The sequence below is a fragment of the Diadema antillarum genome, unplaced genomic scaffold, assembly GCF_040938485.1.
Source record: "Diadema antillarum isolate AM-2024a unplaced genomic scaffold, OU_Dant_1.0 scf00000008, whole genome shotgun sequence".
NCBI lineage: Eukaryota > Metazoa > Echinodermata > Echinoidea > Diadematoida > Diadematidae > Diadema > Diadema antillarum.
In genome coordinates, this window is record NW_027270897.1 from 5,306,787 (window position 1) to 5,334,748 (window position 27,962).

Below are 27,962 nucleotides of genomic sequence, written 5' to 3' on the forward strand. Positions count from 1 at the left end.
AAAGTAAAAGCAATGTTTAATTGGTTCACATTATCCAAAGGGGGTGGGATGTAGTTGGCTTGTGAACAAAGTCTATGGGGAAGTTTACAAAGTTGATAAAAATAAAACAGAATCGGCATAGAGCAGAATCTAAATCACAATAAGCATTATAATATGACAAAATTCCCGACCCCAAAGGTGGTTGATTCTATGACGCTTTATGTCAAGGTACAATGTACATTCCACCCAAAATACATGTGATTGATAGGAGGAAAAAGTATGGTACATTAAAAACAACAATAGTTCAACTAACCCCTAATGGTCCAGCAGCATATGATTGTTAAGTTTTATGGCCTTGTCAATTGAAGATGATGTTACATAATGACAATTATCAAAGTCAGCTAGATCTACTTGTATATCAAGAAACCAAAAAGAAGGGGTGGGATGGGGTGGGGAGAGGAGAATGAAGTAAGTTATCGGTATCCGTAGTTTTGGTTTTCAGTATATTCACTTTAATTTCCTTAATTCCCGTTAGGTCACCATGGATTGGAGAGTTTGTGTACTAGTACTCTGCCAGGAACAAACACAAGAAAAACTTAAAGGTCCTATATGTATACTTTTGGGAGAGTGACTTGAAAGAAATTTTCAGGATATCACATTTCATGCATAATATGTGTAGGTCTGGGGGCATTTCATGAAGCATTTTGTCCGACGAGTTGTCAGACAAATTTGCTCTCTGCCAATCAGATGCAAGGATTTCTGTAGCTTGTAACAGTTTGTCTGAAAAATATCCGACCAAACTGCTTCATGAAATTCCCCCCTGTTGTATCACAAGACATCCTACCATACAGTTTTTGCAATCAAAGCAAACATATAAGGAGATATCAGTATTTTTCTCATTAAAATGTAAATTTCGGACGGTTTTGTCTGGAAACATTTTATTATAAAAATATTGTTCACATTTTGTGTTATTAACAATACTTAACATTGATGTTTATACAGATTCATTTTTTTTTAACAGAGGTTCTTTCTATCCGTAACTCACACTTAAGAATAATACTATTTTCAAGCACTAATTCTGGGTTTTTGCCTTTAATTGTCCACAAAAAGGAGGACTCAATGCATAAAAGGTGTGTGCTTTATTTTTGGAAAAATGTTGAGGAGATCAGGAAAATTATATATATTGATGTAGATTTTGGACCTGAAGGAGCAGTTGAAGCATTTTTACGAAACAATGCCTTGTGGCATCGTTCTTATCATCAAAAATTTATAATGACAAACTCAAATGAAAATTTGAGGGGGGAAGAAAAGACAAACATTGTGACATGAGACAGCTTGGTAAAGATTAAACGCTAAAATAGACAATGCAGCCTCTTTTCTCAGTTCATACTTATCCAGAGTGTGTGCTTTCTTTCCAGTACCGGTATTATTATTCAGATAGGTTAGGGTAATCCATTTGAATTGAGTGATACATCATTTTAAAACTTAGAGTCTGCTCTTTCAGAAGCTGTCCTTCAAGGACAAGTCCACCTTCATGCGCACGTGGATTGAGTGAATACAACAATATTAGTAGAACACATCACAGAAACTTGGAAAAATCGTACAATCCGTTCAAAAGTTATGATTTTTAAAAATGTCTGCACAGTCGCGGCTGGATGAAAAGACTACCACAGTGTATGATGTCACATGCGCACATTGTAAAGAAAATAAAAAGAGAATTTCACAAAACCATACTTTTTGAGTAAAGTTCACATTTCTTTGACTTGCTACTGACGTATGTTAAGGGTAATATTATTCCCCCTGCCTTCTGAAAGAGAAGTCGAGTCTTCTTTTGTAAGTGAAAACATGTTGAATTTTCTTTATTCATTCTTTATATCGTTGCACACATGTGACGTTACAAAGTACAGTAGTCTTCTCATCCAGCCTCGACTGAGCAGAAACTTCAAAAATTCATAACTTTAGAACGGATTGTCCAATTTTCCTTAAAACTCTCACTGATGTGTTCTACTATTGTTGCTGCATTCACTCAACCCACATGCTATGAAGGTGAAAAATCTTTGTCTGGCGACTTTTTGTTGATCAATCATACCAACCCTGATGGAAATCTCTTCAAATTCATGGACGTTCTAAAGTCTCCTTTAAGTTTAACCAAAATCTATATATGTAGTTGGCATGGCAACGTACCACTTAACACTAATCAAAAGTATTTCAAACCTCTATACATCCCGTCGATCAGTTGTACCTATTCAAATGGAATCTCTTCCAAACTGAAAAATAGCCTCCTATAACTAACTTCAACTAAAAACCCTAGTTTTGGGTTACCATGGCAACGTACAAATCAACAATTATATTTGACCCCTGCTTTATACTCTTGGTACCTTCTATATAACGTTCATATCAAATTTTGTGAAAATTGAATCTTCCTACCTGGAGAAATAAACAAAAACATGATTTTTAGAAAAAAAGGTCATTGACCTTTGACCTTTGACCTTTGGAAAATTCACTCCAAATTCAATCAAAATATTTTACTTGTTCTCAATATTCTTCCTGCCTAGTTTTATCCAGATTGGATATTCCTGACCTGAGAAATAGCCAAAAAACCCATTTCACAAATAAAGGTCATTGACCTTTGACCTCTGACCTCCTTCCCAGCATCAATTTTTTTGGAGCACCCTATTTTTTGAGAAGGTACATCATGAAGTACCTTTGGTGAAAAAATCATGCTTTTGTCCGCCGTGTCAAGATAATTTCACTAAGCTACCCCACTATTAAACATAAATCAGTAAAGGCAATGGTATCCATGCCTAATCTCCTTCACACTGGTTTGTACATGAAAATATGAAATCTCTTTAGCACCATAAACCATCATTAATAGAATGATTTAGTATGGGGGGATGCACATTAATTCTTGTCTTTTATTCATTGTGGAGGAAAAGTATGATGGTGTGTGTGTGTGTGTGTGTGTGTGTGTAAAGACACTAAAATTCAAAAACTTATTGTTTTTGTTTGATTTTAGGGAAAGTTTCAGCGTTCTGCATGACTCAACTACATGAAACACATAGTGAGGATACACAATACGCACATTACCCTGTACCGCCAGTGATCCCCCTCCTGCAAATTGAGGTTTCCATCAATGTTAATCTGGAAATTAATCTGTAAATTTCTGTAATCTGTAATAATCTGTAAATATGTAGGTTTCCATCTTTTGCATGAGCTTAGCACCTGACTATCTAGCTTAAAACTTACAAAGCTTGACAGCAAGGAATTGTAGCACTCTTTTACATTGTTATTTCATCAAAGGCAGAAACAGTAAAAGAGTTTAGAGTGTAAACCACAAATATCACACACACACACACACACACACACTAAGAAGTAGAAGTGTTATATGCAGAGTTACGCTAGCTGTATGCTTTATAACCTGTTTGTGGTCCCAAAAGGCCACAATATTGAACTGACTGACTGGACCTCATACACATAATCAGTGATCTGTGTCTGTGTCGATGTCCACTGTGTACACCTAACTGTACATGTACAGACAAGGACCAATGTTCAGATGTCTGCTTGGTTAACCTGAGCAGCTAAAAAAATGACCTTTCCAAACTCACATGCTCTGAGTGTGCACCCACAGTTAATGAGTACTCGCCTACCCTGTACTATTCCACCATCTAATGCATCCACAATATTGGGTTCAATTGTACACTCACATAATGAGCCTTTTCTTGCTTGCATTATCCTTTGTTTTGGGTTGCCCCATATCAACATAAATGTACACAATATAATACCATGACCTTCAATGAAAGATACATCAGTGGTATTCTCATCCCTTACACATGTTCCTTTGAGCTACAATCAGTTGATTCTGTTCTAGATATCCCCTCACCCACCCCCCTTAAAACATGCATATGCACACACACCATAATGGCATACACCCACAAACACACACACACACACACACACACACACACACACACACACACACACACACACGAACACACACACACACAAGCACGAGGGATACTCCATCTAAATATTGTTCTTGATGCTCATCTCTCAAAACAGATATCTGTGCGCATTGGCCTGAATTCACAAAGGTGGTACAAATTCAAACTATGGTTTATGCAAATTTCTTCTGCGTAAATACGATTGACAGATTGTGTACACCAACAGACGTCCAGTAGCAAACGCACATTGATACATGCATGTCAACAGTACGCCTTTTTCACACTTCTTTTAGACCATGGTCTAGGTTTAAACCAGGTTTAAACCACCTTTGTGAATTCGGGCCATTAAAGGGGATGGCTAGTAATCGATCAGTGGGAATCAGTGGGAATGCTGAGGGATGAATGTTCCAATCCTTGTGGGATTCATTTAAGAGTACATTATATATCTACTGTTGTGTGAAAATTATTTGCTTCAGAACGGTCTCATGTTCAAGTAATGTGCAGATTAATGCCCCGTCACTGACCAGGGACGCTTACCTGGAAGCATTAAACTGCACATTACTTGAATATGAGACCATTCTGAAGCAAATAATTTTCACACAAGAATAGATATATAATGTACTCTTAAATGAATCCCACAAGGATTGGAACAATCATCCCTCAGCATTCTCACTGATTCCCACTGATCAGTTACTAGCCATCCCCTTTAAGTCTTAATGGTATTCAAACCAGCACCTTCCATTTTCTTCTACACCCAAAATGTACTCTTCAAATGTAGCCTTCATGTAAATCTTGCAAAAAGAAACTTTAGTCACAAAATCTCCCCCTTCACTTGCAAAAGTCTGTTTGACCAAGTTCCCATGCAAGCATACTAGTACTCTCTATCATCCATACACCACAACATACATGCCCTTAATACAGATTAAGCTTGTAATTTTTGCTCCAGTGACTGCACACTATCACAAACACAAAGCAAAGTCAAATCATATCAGTTTTGTCGTGCTGTATTTGCAAGTAATCCTCTGAAACAGAACAATCTGGTCTAATTACTGACATCACACATACAAAAGCCACTTCCCATGTATGTAAGGACTAGGGGATACAAGAACTAGGCATTCATACACTAAATTGCACCACATTCACCTCAAGAGGATAGAATAAAGTTTTTGTTTTCATTATACCTTGAAGTCTGACCTGCAAAGATAAACATCTCGCCTTCTGCCCTCATTAGGGTGACTACAAAACAAAGGGATAAAGAATGTACATATTATATTCCTTGACTTAAGAATACTTGGAAGAATTTATTTAAGTGTTCAAATTTCAGCAAATGGCAGAAATGCTAATGATAGCACAATATCAGTGATGTGCAACCAAGCTCTCATTTTGTGATTATACGTCTGTTGTGTTATGTGGCAAATCATCCAGCAAAGAGCACTACATTACAGTGAAAGCATAGTAGTCTTCGTCAAGGAATGGACCTTTTTTTCCTACCCTCAGAAATCCACAGAGAGAGAAATCATCCCCATTGTTAACATCTATGCTTGACAAAGACCACAAGAAACCCATGGGCCACCACAGATGATTATGTACTAGTACCGTAAAACCAGAAACATTTGCAGTGTGAAACTTTCGCAAATTGAAGCCGATGGCTTGTTTTGCGGCATGAAGCTTTTGTGAATAGCCACTGGCATTCAATACATTCTGTACACAAACACGTTTATATGCATTTGACTTTCACAAATCTTGGCTTCTTGCAAATTTGCGAAAGTTTCATGCACGCGAAAATTTCCGGTTTTACAACATCTACTTCATATTCACATGTATTGAAGACAGTTCAAAAAGTGCAGATAAACCTGCATTTTACCAACACGAATGATGAATGTCTTGGAGTGACTTTGAGGTTTGGGAGTAACACACACAGTTTTTCTTAACTCTAAATGCATCATAGGAATGTTCTACATGTAAAGCACCTTATGACCTCAAGATAAGGGTGAACATACATGAGAAGCATGACAGAATGTTTCATACCACAAGAAGAACATACCAGTATGTTTCCACTATGGTCATTGCAGAAACTGAAACCACAAAATGTACTACATTCAAAAGCTACCACAATGAATGCTTCCTTGCAAAACTCACAGGCATGTCATCGCCAACTTTCAAAAAAAAATTTGATAACACAATTACACGCTGTCAAAGCAGGGCCACTTATAGGACAATCTCACTTTCATACACATTGACATGTGGATTGAGTAAATGTAGCAATGTCAGTAGAACACATCAGTGAAAGTTTGAGAAAAATTGGACTATCCGTTCAAAAGTTATGAGTTTTTGAAGTTTCTGTGCAGTTATTGCTGGATGAGAAGACTACTGCAGTTTTATGATGTCACATGCACAGAAAGATTGAAGGAAAATATAAAGAGAATTCCACAAAAAATTTTTTTCTTCAAAAAAGTACAAATTGTTACGGGTAATATTATTCTCCCTACCTTCTGGAAGAGGCAGGTCAGGTGCTCTCTTGTTATGCAAGGAAAGTGAAAATATGTTGAATTTTCTTTATATTTTCTTTAAATCGTTCAACGCATGTGACATCACAAGCTGTAGTAGTCTCGTCATCCAGAGATGGCGGCACTGAAACTTTAAAAATTCATAAATTTGAACAGACTGTCCAATTTTCCTCAAACATCACTGTGTTCTACTGATATTACTGCATTCTCTCAATCCACATTTTTATGTACATATGTATATCAAGGTGAACTTGTCCGTTAAGTTTGTCATACACAAAGAGAAGCAGGATGGTTGGAAGGCATCAACCAGAACCAAACAGGGTTTGACTTTTGTCCCCTTGTTTTCGCTTGCTTGTTTTTCTCTTACTAATGAATGTCCTTAACAGAGATATCTCCTAAAGCCTTACCCTACATACACTGTATATTATATTTTACATGATTTCATTTTACAAAATGCAATATGATTTTGCTTTCCTTCACATCAAATAATGAATACATTTCAAGCTCACAATAGCAGTCCCCAAGAAAAGGCAACGCTGGTCCAAATTGTAGTCCCACAGCGCTTCCAACAATTCCCCGAATGAAAATGTAACTAGTGCACAATTTAAAATCCACTAAAGTCCAAATTATTTCCACTCTAAAATGAGACAGAACCTCACTATATTTCAGCAAATATTGACAGTTATAACTGACCTTTTTCACCCTCATCTCATAGAAGTGCTCAACAATTTTGCAGTAAATATCCTTAGACTTGATATCCATCTGATCATTTTCTGCTGTGTGATTTAGACTTAAAGCAGTGTTCGAATGAAAAAGAGACAGAATTATCTGATTTCCTATCATTCTTTCTTGCATATTGTACATATATTGTGGACAGCCTCTTCTAATTTTACTAACTGCAGTCTTGGATATGAATGACCATGTTTACACAAAATCCAGTTGTCTACACCATGTACATGCAGCTTTAATATTATACATCCTTTGTGCATTATCAACTCCAGTAAGCATCCACTTTAAACAAGGCGAACCACATGAACTTTCGACGTGTAGGTGACACACAAGCAACATCACACTGCTTACAGCCACCAGCCTACACACGTATACACAAGACAAAACCCTCTTTGTACAAATGTACAGAGACATCACATATGTTCTGTTCAACAGACATGGACCTGGGTGGCACAAAGATTTCAGACGACTTGTGGTCAACAAAAACTGGTCCAGGGAACCCCAGGATGTGTTCTGTTCCTCTGTAACATTTATTCAAGTAGTCTTCTGTGTGCTGTTCAGATTTCCAACTAAAAAGCCTGATATCCACTCCATAGACATGTGTCCCTGTGTGCCATTGTCAGTACAGTTATTACAAGTTCACTGATAAACATTCACTTGGGAACCAGTGCTGGGTCATAAACTTTGGTCCTTGGACTGGTGCCGCGCCCTCTTGACGGCGTCCACGCGCTTCTGCCGCTCGGAGAAGCGGTTCCCCATTGTCTGTGTCAGCGGCGGCAGGGAGAAGCTGTCGCGGGTCACGCTGAAGGCAGCATCCGGTCTGAGCACAGAGAGTAAAGACAAACGCAGATTTAAAATAATGTGGGGGTAACAATCTGGCACTGACCACCCAGCGCATGAGATCCAATTCATGAAAACATAATAAGTCCATAAATTGCACTAGCGTTATAAGGTGCTGATTAGAATGAAGAAAATGAAGTAGTAAATGAGGATTTGTGAGCTAGCCATATTCCAACATGCCAGTCATAGTCAAACATTCATATTGAAATGTGTGGAAAATGGGTACTGTAAAAGTGGAAATTTTCGCGGTGTTGAAATTTTCACGCATTTCGCGCAATCCAAAACCAGCGTGAAAATAAAAGCATGTGAATATTTTTGCTTGCCATATATTTTGATGTCTGGATTCCGCGGAATTAAAAACATGCGAAACTCTTCTTACCCAGCTGAGCGCGAAAATATCCACTTTTACAGTAGATAATTTGAGGCATAGTTGGATATTCTTCCAACTGAATCTGTAGATTTGTCAGACTAAAGCCCACCGCACTCTACACGATCAGACCAGTCGCATGACTCTGGAGGCAAGCTGGGTCACACAACCAATCAGGTGACTCGACACTGCACATTATGTGATCAGACCACATTGCACACAGCTAGGCTTATGGCTTTACTGGCCTCAGTACATGTACTGTAGCATGATTGGCCGTTAGTCCACGCCTGGGCGTGAAAATGCAACATGTCAAATCTCTACAACTAGCATTGTGACCCAGTTACAAGAATGGAAAGTGGCAAGATTGGTGATGTCACACCCCCAGTCTTTAGTTCATAGGACTGATGAAGCATGGCAAAGTCGTGTGCAGTGTAGTGGCCTTAATGATCAACAAAAGGAATTACTAAAACTAAACTTGTAATACTTAACTATTTACAATCCATGCAACATGTACAAACACAAAATAGATTTGCTTGAAAACAAAGTTCCTTTTTACTTACAATTTCCTTGTTGGGTTCTTCAATGAGATTCTTGGCAATTTTGCATCTCTGTAAGAGACAAAAACACAAAGATATCAATTGAGAGATGCTAATATGCTTTATCCAGTAAGACACGAATGAAACTATTTTGAAACATGTGAACACATTTCCAAATCAGTGTTTCAACATATAAGCATTTACCTATACATTGGACATACTGAATGAAACAGAAGAAAAGATCCCTGGATGTGGCTTGATATTTGACTTCAAAAAAACTCACCCTGAAATGTTCTGTTCCTCAGCGATATATGCTTTAGCCATGAGGTATGCATCAGGTGTCCACTTGTGAGAGTACAGCACATCTTTGAGATCTGATTTGATTCTCTGGAGCTGTAAGAAATAATATACACTTCATCAACAAATGTTCATACATGTATATAGTTATTTATTCATTTTTTTTTTCACAGTTGCAAGTGGATTGCTTGTGATCAGATATCAATGACTGGTAAATCAATCAAAAAAATTTCACACAAAAATCATGCCAGCATTGACAGCTTACTTCTCTATGTCAAAGCCAAATTTTCTCCCATTTTCTACTCATACCATAATAAAGCCCTCATAGAAGGTCAGATACAATGATGTACACATCTGGACCATGTTGCATGAGACTATGGTAACTTTGCAATCAATGGCAACCCTGCAATCAATGGTAACCATCAATGATTTGTTTTGCTTTGTTTCGATTGAAATAGGATTGCTATGGTAGTTACCAATGATTACATAGCAACCATTAATTGTAAAGTTGGAATTTTATGCACTGAGGCCCTGGACGGAAAAAGGCAGGATAGTTTCAACAGAGCTCACGACAACTTGTATATCCATGACCTCGAGCAGTTGGCGTCTGTCTCTATTTATCATGTTACAGGGTATAGAAAAACTAGAATAACAAACCCTACCCTAACCCTAACCCTACTCTTGATATCAGCAGTGACAATAATGATAACCTACATAGACAGTTGCTAAAAAGTGTGCTCGTGTGTGCATCAGTGTGCCGGGGGGAGGGGGGTGGAATTCAAAATCCTGCATATACCTTCAATGATATCATGCCAGTTCAGGGTGTGGAGGGGGGAGGAGAGAGATAGAAAGGTATCTATTTGATGTGTTATACCTCGTAGCTCAGGGGCTAAATTGCGTATACATTACAAATACTACGTACAGACAAATTCAAACCGTCAGACAGTGACAAAATGAAGCATTTACACATATTTAATAAAAATAAAGGAGAAAATATCATAATCATACAAATCAATAGGTTCAACAATATCAATAAAAGTTTAGCTGTTGTCCATTTGATGCATTCTGCTTACCTCACAGCTTTGGCGGTCGTGGCTATCCTTGAGGTGCCGGATGATGTGAGAGCACTCCTCCAACGTTGGGGGCCGGGGGTGCGGGTCTCCTGCTCTCTGCACCTGCAGGGGGTTGAAGTTGACTGGTAGGAGGGGCGAGGCCGAGCTGCTGAGGGGACTTGTCTGTTGACCCGTCTCCTGACTCTGAGGTCTGCAGGGAAGTCAGCAAAAAAGAATTGAGTCAGGAATAGTACAAGGCTTCAAGGTACATAGGGACATATTATATCCTACAGGAACACTGATCCAGATAAAGAAAGTGCTTGCTGTCTTGTTTTGATGAAAAGATGGAAACAAGGGCGTAAGATTGTTAGAAACTTTAGCACAACTGTTTTAAGTTTTGCCTTGATTTCATACAGTTTTTTGTATAAATCCTGTACTTTAATTTCATTGTTTTTCCTCCAAATAACTCTCTCTTCTCTCTGTGTGAGGTAAATTAAATAGTAGATCAATCACACCTGTATCTTGTCTGCAATCTATCTTGTACTGCACAAACGAGACAAATTCTATAAAAATAATTGAACAGCCACACGACGAGGATGCCAATATTTGAATGTGTCAAAACGATGCCCCAAAATACAACTGACATTTAAACATGGCCATCCCCTTTTTACAACATGCATATTTCAAGCTGGAGAATACCCTGATCCCCAGCTGTGATATGATCCTCTCTGAGTAACAAAACAGTTACTGTTCCTTGCAGGAGTTATTCCTCACCTCTTCTCTATGGTTTCCTTCAGTCTCTGCTGGAGGTATGCGTTGAGGTTCCTTGCTTCCTGAAGGCCTGCCTTCAACTCCTTTACCGTCATCATCTGGTCAAACTTGTGAGCTGGGGCGAGTGGACAGGAGATGAAACATGTCAAGATGATGTCAAGAGAAATCTAGCTCGTACAAAAGCAGACACCAGTAGGAGTGGTGGGCTGCCTGCACATGTTGAGACTCTCTGAAAAAGTTTTTGTGTCATAAAATACCCACTATCAAGCATCCTCTATATACACAGATCAAGTGAGACTAAATCATCAATTTACCTATAATAATCAGAATAAGTGTACAAGCTTTGAAATATCTTATTCATATCTGTTTCATAGGCAACTTGAAAGGAATGCATATCCAAAGAGGCATCTTTGTAAAGTGACTATTAAAGAAAATCATCTGCTCTTGAGTGATGATAATGTAGCCATCTTGCATAAATCATTACATCAACAATCCATAACAGGTTGAAGGATTCAAATTCACAATGGAAGCACGCCTCCACAATGACAGATTTGATATCATAGCCTCTGCATGGGCGTATATTCTGGATACTCTTCCAGGGCATTCAACCTACCTGGTGATCCGTTTGGGCTGCCATCCGACTTCATGGAGGACCCTGATAATTCTGTTAGGAGATAATAGAAAATATAAGATATTCCTTCAATGGAAATCATGTTTTAAGCAGCAATCTTTGCTTTTTTGTGTATATTGAATTCATTGTTAGTTTGTTATTATAGTGCAGGGCCCCCAAGGACAACAGTGTATAGACTACTGATGGGGCTACCCTGGGTAAAGAATGCTACCAGTGAATACATAAATACATAAAAAATCCCCTATGACTACGACAGAGCCTGATTGTGACTGTTCCAAGAGCTCCAGCAAGTAAAGTACTGGCTGAGAGAGGTTGTTGTTCATGGTACAATGGCTAGAATGGTCTTCTTTCTCTTGACTGCAAACTTACCATACAAGGAATCAATCCCCCTATCCCCAATAGTAAAAAATAAATGGTATTTTTCACTTTTCTTTCACAAAAGCCTTGGTCAAGACATCACAGGAAAACTTTGGTGCAGGTATTATTTTGACAAAGATAAGAATATCATATTTCGTTGATCAACAAAATGTCTTAATCATCATATATATGGACTTACAAACAAAGAATTTTTTGTGCTTTTTTTTTGGCATAGTTTAGACATCGTCTTTTTATCTATTTATTTTCTTAGCGGCTGATCCTTCCTATCCAAACTGATTATTTCCATTTACTGTATGAGCAAACAACCCCATATACAAATATCTTTGACAATTTTCAGGAGTGAACTTTGCTGCCAAAGGTATGGGCATTACAATGTGGAAGAAAAAAATATGGCACATAGATATAGCACCGAGACTATTGTCCAACATGTGGGAAGGAGTTTCCACTAGTTATTTAATTAACAGCACACGCATTGTGAGAGACATCAATGCCATATAATATCATGCAACATATGCCAGACTCCTTGAATAGCTGCAGTTTTCCTCACCTTTCTTGGGAGATTCTGTTCCACTCATAATGACTTTAAACTGCAGCTCTGTGTGTAAAGAGGGGGAAAACACATATACAATGTATGTTGAATGTTAATGGTTTTCAAAATAGAGCAAACAGTCCATGATGCCATTTGCCTATCAAGGCACAATAGTTGTCAAGTGGCACCAAACCAGTTTCAGTCTGAAACCCTTCATACCATCTTGCATACATTGTATGCAGCCTATCACCTACACAATTTATGTAAGATGTTATATTGCCAACATTTGAAGAGATTTAGTAAAGTCACAATGCGAAGCCAAATAATAATCTGATCTAAAATTAACCCTAGGCTACTTCATGACCAATTGCTATTCATATACATCAAGAGATGTAGATATTGGGAGACTTGGAGGGAGAAGGAGGCAGCCATCTCTGATTCATGAACCAACCTTTGTTTTCCCTTTTGAGAGCCTCAATCTCTTCATGCAGACTGCTGAGGACTTCTCTCTGCTGCCTCTTCAGGAACTCGATACTCTTCTCCAGGTGCTGCAACCTCTGGTGGGGGTCGCAGTCCCCCGCCGTGGACAGCATCCCGTCCATACTCTCTCCACCGTGCAACAGGTCCTTGTGGGAGATGGACTGGGTGGCTGGAAGCACCTGCACAACATGACATGAGCACGGGACATTATTGTCAGGGTCATACATAGTTATTAAATTAAATGAGGCAGTCAGCAAATTTCAGATTACATGCTAATGCAAGGTACATTCATGACATGTGTTCATGACATAAGTCACCAGACAACAATTTACTCATTGCCTGCTTCCACAATTCTGCTTTCAAAATTGATTGCAACAGCAGAGTGCAGGTGGTGCATTCATTGTTGATAAGGTAAGGGAGGCCTGATCCAAAGTTTAACATTGTAATTAGTGCCCCCATCAGTAATAAGTCTTTACATAAAATTGGCCCTCTGCAGGGAAATGTTTAATATCAATCTTGAATTTAATTTCACCAAGTATTGGAAGCTTGAAACGAGAATAAAATGAGCACACAAACTGCAACCATCATGTTAAATACTTCTACACACACGTTCAAGTACATGTGTTACATGTGCATGATATGTGAAAATAAATTGAAATGTGTTGCAATGTGTACAGCGTTCCAAAAACAGACAGAAAAATTAAACGAAATGGTTGTACATTGTATTCAGGGAGTTGTAGATCTGTCTTTCTCCAAATACCATGTGGCTAACCAATGCATTAAAATACAGGTACTGTGTACATGCAGTATGTACATGTTGTTTTATTTGCTGAACACTTCAGAATATACCTTCTACAACTGGACAAGAAACACATTTTGCCAAAGACAAAGTCACAGAACTGAACTATACAATGCACTTTATAATAACAAAATACAGCCCAGGAAAAAAAGAGGAAATATAAGAAAGAACACCAAGAAATCAATAAAAAAAAAAAAGATGGTACCTGCAGGTGGTCCTTAAGGAATGGCTTTGGATAGCGTGCTTTGTCTAGTGTCTGCATCCGCGGCCACTGCGGAAGATTTTGCAGAGGAGGAAGACTCATGGATGTCACAGGCATCTCCGTTTCCATTCAGGCTTGCCTTCCGACAAATCAGTGATAAAGCTGCTTTTTCCCTTTTGTGATGGCCAAAGTGTTTCCGAATGTACACTGTGTACGATGCACAATTGTCTTGCTGTTGTGTTCACACTGACAATGAGATCTTTCTTCCACTTGACTTGAAGAGTTCAGGGTCTATCTGCAGTGAGTGAAAGCAGTAAAATATACGCTGTACATGTAATTACCAGTAACAACAAATGAACATTCTGAATTAGATCTAGAAGATCTATCATCAAGATATCTTATTCTTAGTGGAGGCACTTGAGAAAATGTCACTTTAAGAAAGAATGCAGGGATGACTTGGCATTCTAAGGTGGCACTTTATCCAAAGCTTGATTGATATCAAGCACAATCACCAAATAACCAATTCACAGCAAAGATGGAAGTTACAACAATATATCTATTTGGAACTGTATGCCTTCATCATGTTTTCAAACATGTTATGTACAACGTTAGGTCTAAACATCTCTTCCGTTTGAGCTTAGCGTAGAAATGTGTTCTTTTTAAAGCACTCTGCCACACTCTGGCTCTGCAAAATCGCAAAATTTTGCCCCACTGCAGCACATGTGATGTGCATCCGTGCATTAACAAGCAATTACACAATTAGGTTAGGTAAGGTTTAGGGTTAGGCAGGTTACCTTTATTAAAGGTTGTTTTATGGTTAAATTAGTCGAGGGGCATTTATATATAGCATTATAGGAAGTCTTTCCGAGATTAATAGGATAGGGATTGAGATTGGGAGGAAGTTGGAGTTGATTTCAAATCAGGGCAGGGACAGGGTGTCTTGATAAAACGGACTTCTTCAAGTGGTTTGGAAGTTAATCATACATTAAGTGGACTTGGAGTTAATATGAGAGGTTAATCATAGATTATCTTGACTTAACGTTGAATTTATCTTTTGATAAAACGGGGCCCTGGTTGTGTTGGTAACGTAGCTGCATGCATCAGCTGCACTCGGCCTCAATCAGCTCACCACACCACACCAGCCTGCAGAGGATTCTACTGTCACTATTTTACACACACACTGTCACTGACCTTGTACTTTCAGAAGGGTTCAGAACTAGAAGATAGCAAATCCATGTCACTTGTACGTTGTAGTTGAAGCCTTCTCAGGTTCGTATCAATGCAGTGGAAGGTATGATGAAGAGAATGACAGTACAGGCTGCTGCGAGTATATTCTTTAAAAAAACAGCACGGAGAACGACAGCGCCCAATAAATAACGTACAACGAAAGGCAATTAACGCTGGAATTCGGCCCGGCTCTTTACTGCACTCCCTCTAGCTCTCCTCAAGATAAACACACAGACACACACACAGCTCAGCAAGCAATGCATGCAATACGTTACCACGCTACGCAATCGTAAACTACGACTCGGGCCAGCCATCAGCAGCGTAATGTATGTTTCGCTGCTTCCCCTGTTTTGCAGCCTTCGAGTGAGACAACGACCTGCCACATATCGAATCAGCGCACCGCAACATCGACCTTGGCTGCTAAGCAACGTGAGTAAACGTTGGCGATGATGCCAATGGAGCAGTGCACAGGTCGATGTAATGGCCTTAAAACCTTATCGATTTTCACATTGAGTGTTTTTTTTTTTCTCTCTCTCTCTTATGATCTATCAATAAGGTTTTTCACAATTGCATCGGCAAAGATTTACCTGTCGTTCTTTCACGTACCAATGGAGGGCATCACTAGAACAATCAAATGTTATTGAAGAAATTTCATTGCAGGAACCGGATAGACATGTCTTTGTTGTTTAATTCACAATACTTATGTTGATTTCATCAATCTCTGCTTGAGTGTCGCATATACTTTTCATTTCACTGTTGTTGTTGTTGTTGTTGTTGTTTTCTTTTTAGGGAGAAGGAGAAATAGAAGTCGGTTGCTCATTTCATAAAGACTTATCTGTACGGACTTCTTCTTTATCTGTTATTTGCCAGGTATGAATTTTAGCTCTCCTCTTACAGTATCTTTCTTTTTTCCAATTGATCACTTTGTAAATTCACACGATTAGGCCTAACACAATTGAATTCGCATTTAGGAAGAGTCCCCTTTTTTGTTCAAAGGATCGTAGAATCGGCAGATTTACACATAGAGATAAATACTAATAAATGAAAGAATGTGTGGATGAATAACTAACGGAAACCAAAATGTAACACTAACCTTTCACCGTCGGGCAAGTATGTACAATGCAGAGACGTCGACCATGTCAGCTGCCGGCATTACCCTAATTTTTAAATCAAAATTATAACAAAAACATCACAAAGTAAAAGACAAACAAACAAAGCATTGAAATATGATTCATGGAAACACGAATGGAATACGATAGGTCCTACAACAGTTGCGTTCAGCTGCCTTACAAGCAACCGAAAAACAAAAGAAGTAAAGAAGCATAATGATAATGTCAATGATATTGGTAATACTAATGATCTTATAAGCCCAGGAGGGTGAATTCTTTATTGTTAGCTCTGCTTTCTCAGAGGGCCCTGGCAATCCTAGGCCCAAAGAGTATAGAACATCAATCAGTGAACTTCTATACTCTTTGCTATACATTACCCTGGTAATTTCCAGATACCCGATCTTAGGTTGTTAGTTACAAGTATTCCGAAGAGTCTTAATCCAACAATGAAATATGGTTCGCTGGGTATGAAACACGCAAATTCAGTACACCTAATTATGTTTGCGAAGGTTTGTGGCGCGATTCCTGGACGTTATTCCATAGGTTCCTTCAGGAAAAAGAAAAATCAACCTCATACGAGCCTTAATTCATTTTCGAAATTATGAACTTTCGGAACAACAAACGTTCGGAATAACGAATCTGCGGAATCACAAACTGCAACCCAATTTTACACCTGGGTCAAAAAGGCTATCGGGGCAAAACATCTTGTCAAATTGATAAAAGCATTAGACAGGCATGATTCGAACTGAAAACTAAGACTACTTTACTAATCCAGAACCTTATCCAGCAAACTGCTCGAGGCTTCCAACTATAAGATTTTTTGCATTTTTTCCTTTCGATCACTTTATGTCTTTGCAAGCGACTTGGAAAATACAAAACAAAACAAAAGAAGAAAACGATCCCCCCCCCCCCCAACTCACATGTGTATCATCTTTATGTTTTCTCTATATATTGAAAAGTGAGAAGTTCTAAATTAATACCAAAATTATTCACTAATTCTGCAATGATGATTCTTTCAATTATCATTATGTATATGAAACTGTCTTCCAATTCAGACAGAATTGTACAATAAATGTCAATTTGAGAGAGAAACGGGAAATTTCATTATTTTAATTGTAAAAATAAATTTGAATATTAGTTACATGCAGGATTGGGATTCGAGAGGCTTATGAAAAATCTTCAGCTGAAACAAACAATCTTTATATGAACGACAAACGGCTGAAAATAAAAAGGGTATTTCCTCTACCATCTGAAACATTCACAATTGATAGAGCTAAATTATGATAAAAAGAACAACGCCAAGGCACAAAAATGTGGTTCCTGCGGTGGTTTACTTTGGCGGTTTAAGAGTTGCTTTTCTCGTGGATGCATGATGTTATCTTTTCCCCCGATTTAGGTTATGATTAAATGACAGATGAAGATATATTCTTTACTTAGAATATTTTTTGAATGATCTTAAAAGAAAAATCATGGCATTATGACTTACGCAACACAACCGAATCGAACTTCGCAGCTTCATCAAATCAAACAAAGTGTTTGTAATATGCTTTCAACCTTTATCGTGCACCTCAAGTCTTCTGCGTTCCAAGTACGCCATATTTTAAATTTGTCACGTCTGTCTTGTCTTATGAACAGATGTTGTTGATTTGTAACAAGACCATGCAGCAACAACGCGATAATGAAAATGAAATGATTATTACAATAACAATAGAACAACAACGATAATTTTTATGATCCAGAACAACTGAAGAATAGCACTGAGAAACGGAAAGAGGTATGGCGAAAAAGAAGAAGAGATTGAAGTAACAAAGAAGAACCCCCCCCCCCCCCCCCCAATTTAGGGATATTCCTCAAATTTTATTTCATAGACTATATAGTATTATCCTAATTTCGTTACCTCCTATGGGGCCTTCATTTCAAATAGCTACCATATATCAAACAATTAAACGGTTTTAAACCCATTTTTCATATTCATTTTATAATAGGGGAGAGAATAACCAACATATGCAGTATTATTTCATTTCATTCAGCTATAGGAGAACAAAATTAACAATATTACGTAGACCGATCGTGTATCGATGCAACATGATCTAAAATGCCTTCATTGGAGAACATAGTTATTTGCTCTTACCCTCAGATTATACAAGTTGCTGAAAATTGAAGCAAAACGACAATAATGTCTTCAAACCTAGATAAGATAGCTTTCGTTTTACCATTTTAGATTTTTGAAAGTGAAAAAATCTGCTCCATAATCGAGTTACTCAGGTAATCAAACCTAAGATTTCACACAACTTCCCCGTTATGTGTACGATTTAAGAAACAAACAAACAAACCGTACCCATACTATTCTATTTCATGACTGCTGTTCTGTCGGTTTAATTTTATTTCTTTTATTTTCGTTACGAGTTGCACGGATGTGAAATGCGTCTGTCCTCCAAGAAACATGATATCTATCAACCCACTCTGTCTGATACTGACAAGCGCCCTCTATTGTTTTTGTGCCGTTTAGCTTTTGTATGGGAATGTATAACCACTCTCATTGTATCAGATGGGGTCTCACACCTGCCCCCCCCCCCATAAAGAAACAAACACAAACTGAAGGAGAAAAAGAAAAGATACACAAGAAAGTCGATGTCTTATCATCATCCTTGCCATGCAGAAAACAGAGACATATGGTAGACCGAGAGAGAGGGGGAGAGAGAGAGGGGGAGGGGGCGTTCAGTTCGATCAAGCTGAGTCCAATGCCAGCTCATGTTCGAGTTTACTTTTATAGAAAGAAAGGGTAAGAATGAAAACAAGAGTTTTGAATGAAATGCCATTTAAATCTGATTATTTAAAAGTTATGGAATCAGTCTCATGCATTGTTTCAGAGAATAGTGATATTGATCGCAACATGCACTATAATTGCATACTACGATATCTAATCCACACATCAAAAAGGTAATGGTTGCATGTTCCGACTGTTTCGTGAAAGCATGAGTATGCGGTTTTGGAATTTTATCACTTAACTGTATCCGAGTTTGATTAAACTTATACCACCCTGTTTTGTTTTGGGCTTTTACTTTTTACTTTTTTTTTTTACAGAAAGCAACTTCAGTGTCACATATTATGATTGCACTTACAATATAGACTGATATTCATTACGCTTACCTGTGAAAAAGAGAAAAATAGAAAAGTGTACGTGTTTTGTGAAAGTATGTCGTACACGTGTATCATAATAGTATCATACTCTATAGATTTATGTCGACGTAAGCTGCGCAGTCCCTCTAGATAAATAATTAAAAACCAGAGCCATGTGCAGCCATGTGCGGTGTCAGATGGATCTGACTGTGCATAATCAATATACCCGCCACATCCACGCATTTTACAAAACTCTGTGGTATAAACTTTCAAAATAGCATTCAATTTTGCGATTTTTTAAAGGATTCAAAATGTCTGTCGTATCTATAGTCAATATCACCTTTTTTTCTTTCTCATATTATTAATTCGTGAGCAGAGCACGTTGGTTTCTAAGATTAAAGATAACATGGATCAGTTGCTGTCTTTGTAAGAGTCTAGAGCGTAGCAAAAAAAAAAAAGAAAAGAAAAAGACTGCTGAAAACTGCTTATCCAGTATAGTGGCGAGCCAATGGAGTAAAATGGAATCAAAAGGGGCCTGAGCTTTCGATCCTACCAGGATCTTCGTCAGAGGCAAAATTTGCCTCTGACGAAGATTCTGCTAGGCTGCCTCTGACGAAGATCCTGCTAGGATCGAAAGCTCAGGCCCCTTTTGACTCCAGAGTCTGTAGACATACACAGTGTCAATCCAAACAGTAAAAGCTATTCTTTCAAATGTTTGAGGGTACGTAATGTGACTTTTAAGTTTCCTTATGAAGAGATGGGCGGTCGTGATACATTGATAAATGATACCGATAATGACTAAGAGTATTTTTAATGCTTCTTATAGTAGCAATACAAGATATGATATCATTGTCCAAAGCTATCGCGTGGAGCGTTTTATAACACTAAATTGATGTAAGGTCATTATGAAATGAAATGATATTTTTTTTTTACCAAACAGAAACATAATAAACATTGTCAATATAGTAAAAAAAGTCTATAGTTAAAGAACATTGTTGGTAAAAAAAAAAAAGAACCGGCAACAGCGTGCGGGCTACATGAGGTCAGTCCTTTCAACAATGTAAATTATAACGTATTTGCAATATTTACAGAAGCGATGTTATAATATGTACATACGTATATATACATATAATTCATGGGGGATCATTTACACAATAGACATAGAAGAAGTAAATACTTTCTTCTTTGAGATTTAACCGAGGAAAGGATGATGGTTACAGTTCATCCATGGGTGAATTTATGTGTTTTTGCTCATTAGTGATGTTCCTGAATGCTTTAACTAAACCACTGACAGCTTTACTGGCTGCAGTCTTTTTGAACGGATAAAAGGTTGTAGTGTGCATTTCTGCACTGGTGAACATATAAAGCAACTTCGACATTACAATTAATGTTGTCTTAACCCATATCCGAGATGGAGTAAGTGAAACACTAAATGAGAGTTTCATTTGAAATACAGATGTTATATAACTTTAGAATAAAAAGAAAACTCCCACAAATCAGTAAAAAATTCAAACATCTTATGAATATATGTATATGTATGTAATAATATGGGTCGTATGATCTTAAGTTTATTTATATGTGTATATCTATCAATCTATTTAATGTAATTTCATTTAATTTCATTTATCCGTCTATCAATCCATCCAATCTATCGATCTACATATACCTACCTCCTTTACCCTTTATCTATCACTCTATCTATCCATCAATTAAATTATCTATATTAATGTACCTATCTACCTATCTATCTATATCTATCTTTTATTCTATCTATCTACCTATCTACCTGACCTATTTATCTACTCATTATCTCTGTCTATGTGTTATATCTATCTATGGCATCTATCTATCTATCTATCTATCTATCTATCTATCTATCTATCTATCTATCTACAATTGTATCTATCGTTTATCCCAAGGGAGCGCACAGCGTTAATACAAGATCAAAATCAATACAAGTATATGTATTGCTCTTCGCCAGCATTAATTATTTTGTGGATGACATAATCCCATAGAGATATATACTAAGAACATATCTCTATGCATAATCCACAGCTGAGTACCGAGTGTACTAGTACGTTTCGCTCCACGCAGCTGCTGCTCCTAGCTCCGCAGGGAGTTTCCCACTTACTTCCCTGCTCTACGCTAGCTGTCGTGATTGTGTGGAAAAAATGTCCGGTCTTGTTATCCTAACCGAACGCATCAGAAGGTCAGTTGAGACGATCTTAACCAGAGATGACGTCTCAGAGGTGACCAAAAGGGAATATAGGCAACTCTTAGAAGCCGAGGATCAGAAGAAAGATGACAAACCGCGATCAATTCCATTCACATGTGTCCGAAAAGTCCATGAGCTGTTATCTGCCGGTGGGTGGTTTTACCTTAACATTGGATTTTCTTTAGTCCCATGCTTTGAATCCTGCGTCTGCTGTACAACCGCCTCTGTGCGAGGCGGTTGTGCGAGGCGGAACTCCCTTACTACCAAGCAAGCAACTTCGGGTCATTACTCATCTTGGAAAAGAATATAAAACACCTGACCTTGATTTAAAAACGAAATATTAAAATCTATCATTCTTTGTTGTTTTTGTTGTTGTTTGGCTGCAATACTAGTACTCTGTTGTCGTGGGACCTACACTATAAAATTACAGTAATTTTAATTCGGCTCAGAAAATTTGAGATTGTGTTGCATTTTCAGTTCCAGAAACTTAATAAGTGCAATGAAATTTACAATGTGCACATTGTTAGCTTGTGATGCTTGCTTTGTAGCTGGATGGAACACATCACTAGCCATTAATCTTCCACAGTTGGATTGATTGATACTGATTTTCATTCAAGTTTGAAACAGAGTTGAAAAACTGCTAGAGGAAAAATGGAAATCCTCATGATTGAATGTGATATGTATTTAACAGCTGTTAATGATTTGAACAGTTCATCATACATGTATTTGAATGTCTGTCAGTGGTATTGATTGTGCAGTAGCAATGTCACTTTCCTGACATATCGGCCTTTTTAAATAGACAGAAAAATCCATCTGTCCAGATTGGACCAGAGTAGTCTTTTTTTTTTTTTTTTTTTTTACTTTATCAGCTCTCCTCCAAGACGCAGTCTCCGTGGAATATATCCCTGACGACCAGATACAGACCGATCTTTCTTTCAACTTGTTAAGCTGACATGATACAAATGTGACTTCAAATTAGTTAACATGAGATTTTTAGAATACCAAACAGGTGACCATTCTTAATATCCTCATAATCCTGCTTTGAGGGGTACAGCTGGTGATATTGACAACTGCTGCCATCATTTGTGTCAGTTTGTAGGAGGCATGCTGTTGTTTTTTGCCACGCTTTGTCTCAACTCGACGTCGGCTTGCACCTCTCATTATCAAAAAGACACAGTTCTCAATTTTTATCTTTCCATCTGAACTCATGAGATATGTTAGTGACTCCACTTTTCTTTTTTAGTGGTGCTTCTTTGCATATCCAGTAAGTGATGAGCTAAATATTCATATTTTCCCCCATGATTTTTTCATTGTAAATTTGATAAGCTGAAAAAGGAAGAAACCAGGAGGGAAGGCAGGCTAGCTTTAAAAAATTTCACTTAGCTGACAATATACTAGCAACAATAACAACAGCGATCAATGCTGCTTACATGTAGTTGTTTTGTGTGTGAGTTTGTTTCTTGAAAGGGGCAATGTGTCCAGTGCATTTTCTTTGTATAATTCTCATTGTTTATCATTTCATGATTTATATCCATAAATCTCACAGGATCATCAGGTATCTATCTCCATGAACTTCTTGAAGGGGCTGAAATCTACCACCCTCCACTGGAGCCACCAAAGAGGGTAAGCAGCTCAACATGCATTCTGTGTCCAGTAGTCTTGCACACAGCTTTTCCCAAATTGGTATTTACCCACTCTATCTTGAATACATGGGACCATGCACTCTTTTGTTTGTTTGTTGTTGTTTTTTTGTATACATATGTATGTAGGAAATCACAATGTAAGAGGAGAATAGCTCTATTTACTGGTATTTCTGTGCAAAATTTCATTCTGATTTGATAAATTCAAGAGTACAATTTAAAGTGCACCCATAATCTTACCTGTGAAAAGTGAAGTTACCGAGGTCAAATCTACGACTGTACCTTTTTGTGGAGTAGTATATTGTAGAGCAATACAGATGTAAGACAGATTGCAATTGCAAACCTTTGTGCTCTAATACTCTTTTGTGATTCTTTGTACTGTGAAAGAGAAATCCATGATATTTCTCTTCTTCAAAAGCATGTAATAACTTTTTTATTTGTACACTTCCTGAATTGTACATTGTTGTGGATGTGAAGATGATGATTCAACCTCCGATTTGAATATTGTGTAGGATTCACACACCATGATCACTGGGTTCTCAGAATCTCCTACATACTGTACATACCTGGTTAATACAAACTGTACCCATGCTACACCTGTAAGCCAGTATGTCTCCTTTTTATGTTTTTTTTAAAATGTTTTTGTTATTTTTATTCTTTTTTTAGAATCCAGAACTTGTTGCCAGGTTAGAGAGGCTGAAGGCTGAGCAAGAAGACAAACAGTATAGAGAGATGACCAAAAATGTGAATGTGCAGGTAAACTTTTCTTTGAAGTGGACACACTTCACACAAAGAGTCAAATCTAACACTGATCAAGATGCAGAATTCTTATGTTATTACTGATTACTTTGTGTCACACTTTTAGTGGGCATTCATTAAGAAGGCTGTGTCCAAAATATTGTGAGGTTGAATCTGTAATCCTTATGTATTCACACACACAAAGATATAGGCAGAGTTTTAATGCACTTGCCCTTTTCTTCAAGATCTCCCCATTTCTGCCATTATTTTCTTCTTTCTTTCTTTGTTTTAAAAACGTATGATATCTATGAAATGTGTGATATCTATGACAATGGCATGTGTTAACAGTAAGTTAAAATTACATGCATATACACTTGTATAGCAGTGAGACAAAAAGTACAGTTTGTGTTGAAATGTATTTCTTACAATTTGCAATTGGTAAATTTTCATACACATGACACAGTATGTTTCGATTATGAGAGCCTAAAGTCACAGAATAGACTCACAATACCCACATCTGTAATAAACTTCCTAAGATTACTGTGTATGTTGTAAATGTCGAAGCCAACATGAATGAATGAGCTGAATGATGCTTTGCTAAGATTCTATGACTGTATTTCCTGCCCAACAAGAGGAAATGTGATGGTTAGAACATTGCTCTAACCAGTTTATGTGGCTTTGTTTTAAAATTCACAGTGTTTGTGTATTTTGTTTTTGTTCTTCATCACACCAACAGACATATGGAAAGAGCCCTCTCTCACAATTAGGAAAAGATGGTAAGCATATTCTTCTTGATGATTAGAAGTTTTTGTTCGTCATACAACTAATGTCCACAGGTGACAGTTAGCTTGAGCAATGATCAGTTTTATCCCAGTATATTAATCGTCGATTTTATGCACATTTCAAAATGTGTTCAAAAAGGAAAAGTCAGTTGTACATTTTTTTTGTAGTTTTCTTTCAACAGTACATAGCTGTTTTTTTGTTGTTGTCATAATCAGCAAGTCAAATCATTCAAACCTTGTAATACCCTCTGTTTCACTGCTTGCTCTACGTGTTAGTGATATATCAAGAAAAGTCTTAGCCTTCTCTTCAGTCTTCTTTGATTTAAGAATAAAAATAATTTATCTCCTTGGGGCGAGCAAAGAGTGCTCAAACTCTCAAACAGTGTCACAATCTTCTTTATCTTTCTTTACAATGGCAAATGAAGGCATTGCTGGTGTGTATTATTTCTTCCTATCATCATTATTTCATTGTTTATATTTGTGAGGGAGGGGAAGGGTTGAGCAGCACAGAAATAAGCGTGGAATATCATCAACTTAGATGTAAAATCTAGCATTTATTCATGGGTAGAATTTTGAGATGACAATTCCCCCCTTTTGCCTTGGCAGTGCGGTCATTCCAGTCACAGATGATTGGAGTGGTCAACATGGTATTGACCATTGTGGGAGCATTCGTCTTTGGCTACATGGCTGCCTGGTACCGCTCACAGCCTGTTATCACAGTGAGTACAATCCAACCTTCATTTTATATCACCAGTGCCAAAAAAAAAGGAAATAAAAAAGATGAATGCATGAACTGCTGATGGAAGAATTAGATATTAAAATAAGAAGTGATCAGCAAAAATACAATATTATGTCTTATTTGGAACCCCTTTATACGTCTGAAATGAGTGTAAGCATGTTGGCAAAGGCCCATATTTAATGAGACGACATGGCTTAATGATGTGCTAAACAGCTGTAAATAGTTACTTTCAAACCAGAAAAAGAGTACAACAGAATCCTGCTCTGTGGATCAGTAATCCCCTGTCACTGTAGCTAAAGTCTACCAGTCTTGACTTTATCACTCTTAAGTTTTCTATCTTGTGAATGACAGTGAGTACACTTCATGTCTGCATCATTTCCACTTTCTTTTTGACCTTATCCCTGTTTGTGTGTTCTCATACTATGTCCGTACAGTGTGTTTCTACCGGCTTGGTTCTGGCGCTGGTGGTCGCCGTAGCTGATGTCTACTTCTTCATCAAGTTTGAAGTATGACAGGGTGATGGGAGTATGTCTGGTCCAAGAGTGGACAGCAATTATGCATGCCCTCCCCCAGCTGACTCTCTCCAAAGAAAGAACAGAAATCAGGCTGTATCCCAGAATGATTTACCAGTGTACATTCCAAGAGGTCGGTTACCCTTCAGCCGTTTAGCTGGGTACAGTGTAAACTTTTTTTGTGAAAGATGTTTATTTGTGAAGATTATGTTTAAAGGTACTACATTGGGCATATTGTAGGTTACCCATATAAAGCAACTGCCCTCCATTTCAAGCATCATCTGATTGTAATGAAAATGCTGAAGTCTTGCAGGGCTTCTAGCCTCGCCCAGTCACCCAATGACTTTTACTGTTCTTGTCATTTAAATGTTAGCAGGTTGATGTCTCTAAATCGCGTGTTGGGTCAGTTTTAAGACATACGTCATTGTTTTTAGCCACAGTGGATTAAATGAAGCCATGTTGAGACTGTTATGTGTTGCTCTGCAAACAAGGGAGAATATTTGTTCCCTCTTCAGAACTTATATCAGTAGTATACTCAGGCTGATTGTAAGGTGATTCAGTTGGTGAAGTTTGCTTGCCCTAAATTGATGTTAGGGAAAAATCCAAGCAAATTAGTTTAAACACTTTCCTTTTCTTTCGCATTGGACTAATTCTGGTGGCAATGATAGCAAACAAGTAATCTATGCTTTTGATGATGATGATGATGATGATGATGATGATGATGGGACAAATCAATCTTAAGATGATGTGAATGTAGCCTTCTGTCAAGGTGCCAGCACCAATATCTGGATCATCAAAAGATTGATAGTTCTTCTCATCATGAGTAATTTGAAATTAATTGTGTGATATCCCATGTCTATTGGTTACAATTTTTACACCATATTGCAAGATTCACACATACGACAAGAGTAATGTTGTAAAAATATGTTGCAGACAGTTGTTCATGATTTCCATTCATTGCTCATTGCAGAGATGCCAACCTTGCAAACAAAACTGCATTATTCTGAGGACTGTTAAGGCATTTGTGTGTGTGTGTGCGTGTGTGTGTGTGTGTGTGCGTGTGTGTGTGTGTGTGTGTGTGTGTGTGTAAGAACAGTATATTTACCTTTCCTGCAATAAACATACATGTATGTAGCAATACAATTTGGGAAAAACAGTATTTTCCATGACACCTGCAGTATGTTTGGCAAAAAAAGTACAAAATACTACAAAGAAGTAACAGTTTGTATCTCTGTGAATGTGATACAGTACACCTGTATCACAAAAGATCTCTCTTTAAACTTGCTAGGGATCTATGATGTGCCATTTAAAACACATAAATTTGAGGTTCAAGTTGTGGAAGTTTGTGAATTGTATTTTCTTTGCATTGTCTATCTCTCTGCCACAGATTCTAGAGTCTATTCCAAATGAGTTAGACATTGTATGTTAATGTAGTATGATACTTGCCTGGTGATTGGTTCACTGCATTTTGAAATGGCATGTGTGATAAACATATCACAGCAGAAAATTTAAGATCATGTAACTAAATGTTTGAATATTCTTGCCATTAAAAGTCGTTTATTTGTTAATGTTGCATCAGCCAGATTCTCCAGACAACTCGGTTATTATGTGAAGATATGATGCTGTAATATTGTGGATCATTTGTTGGCGCTCAGATGTCAATGTAATTCTATTGTTTGATTTTGTTTAAACTATGATTGTGTTCCTTTTTTCTCTTTTTTTTTTGTCCTTACAAAAAAAAAATATTTAAATAACTAATTCTCTCTTCAGGCAAATCTTTGTTTCTGTACCATGTAATGTAACTTTACCAGTATTTGGTACTTGGGAGATCATTCTGACTCA

The 27,962-nt window shown here is 37.6% G+C and overlaps 2 protein-coding genes across 2 annotated transcripts; one reads left to right on the top strand and one right to left on the bottom strand.

The window, feature by feature from the left end:
* Positions 1–7,693: 7,693 nt before the first annotated feature.
* On the bottom strand, positions 7,694–15,302 carry LOC139718248 (coiled-coil domain-containing protein 74B-like). The gene is made up of 10 exons (XM_071629732.1): positions 15,230–15,302; positions 14,042–14,333; positions 13,009–13,216; positions 12,576–12,623; positions 11,633–11,683; positions 11,023–11,134; positions 10,270–10,459; positions 9,183–9,292; positions 8,924–8,971; positions 7,694–7,976 (listed from the first exon to the last, which is right to left on the bottom strand). Exons 2-10 carry the CDS (start codon positions 14,165–14,167, stop codon positions 7,832–7,834), a joined length of 1,038 nt encoding a protein of 345 aa, XP_071485833.1. The 5' UTR covers positions 14,168–14,333; positions 15,230–15,302; the 3' UTR covers positions 7,694–7,831.
* Positions 15,303–21,650: 6,348 nt separating this feature from the next.
* LOC139718256 (transmembrane protein 199-like) lies at positions 21,651–26,120 on the top strand. Its single transcript, XM_071629742.1, has 6 exons — positions 21,651–21,858; positions 23,256–23,332; positions 24,016–24,105; positions 24,824–24,863; positions 25,476–25,588; positions 26,043–26,120. Exons 1-6 carry the CDS (start codon positions 21,666–21,668, stop codon positions 26,118–26,120), a joined length of 591 nt encoding a protein of 196 aa, XP_071485843.1. The 5' UTR covers positions 21,651–21,665.
* The last annotated feature ends 1,842 nt before the right edge of the window (positions 26,121–27,962 follow it).

What these genes read in the sequence shown, in the direction of transcription:
- LOC139718248 (XM_071629732.1), bottom strand. Translation starts at nt 14,167, where the DNA reads ATGGAAACGGAGATGCCTGTGACATCCATGAGTCTTCCTCCTCTGCAA. An exon ending in AAGGAAACCATAGAGAAGAG is followed by an intron (nt 10,460 to 11,022) that starts GTGAGGAATAAC and finishes ACTTCCCTGCAG; the next exon opens with ACCTCAGAGTCAGGAGACGG. An exon ending in GAGGAACAGAACATTTCAGG is followed by an intron (nt 8,972 to 9,182) that starts GTGAGTTTTTTT and finishes TGTCTCTTACAG; the next exon opens with AGATGCAAAATTGCCAAGAA.
- LOC139718256 (XM_071629742.1), top strand. Translation starts at nt 21,666, where the DNA reads ATGTCCGGTCTTGTTATCCTAACCGAACGCATCAGAAGGTCAGTTGAG. An exon ending in CCATGAGCTGTTATCTGCCG is followed by an intron (nt 21,859 to 23,255) that starts GTGGGTGGTTTT and finishes TAAATCTCACAG; the next exon opens with GATCATCAGGTATCTATCTC. An exon ending in CACTGGAGCCACCAAAGAGG is followed by an intron (nt 23,333 to 24,015) that starts GTAAGCAGCTCA and finishes TTCTTTTTTTAG; the next exon opens with AATCCAGAACTTGTTGCCAG.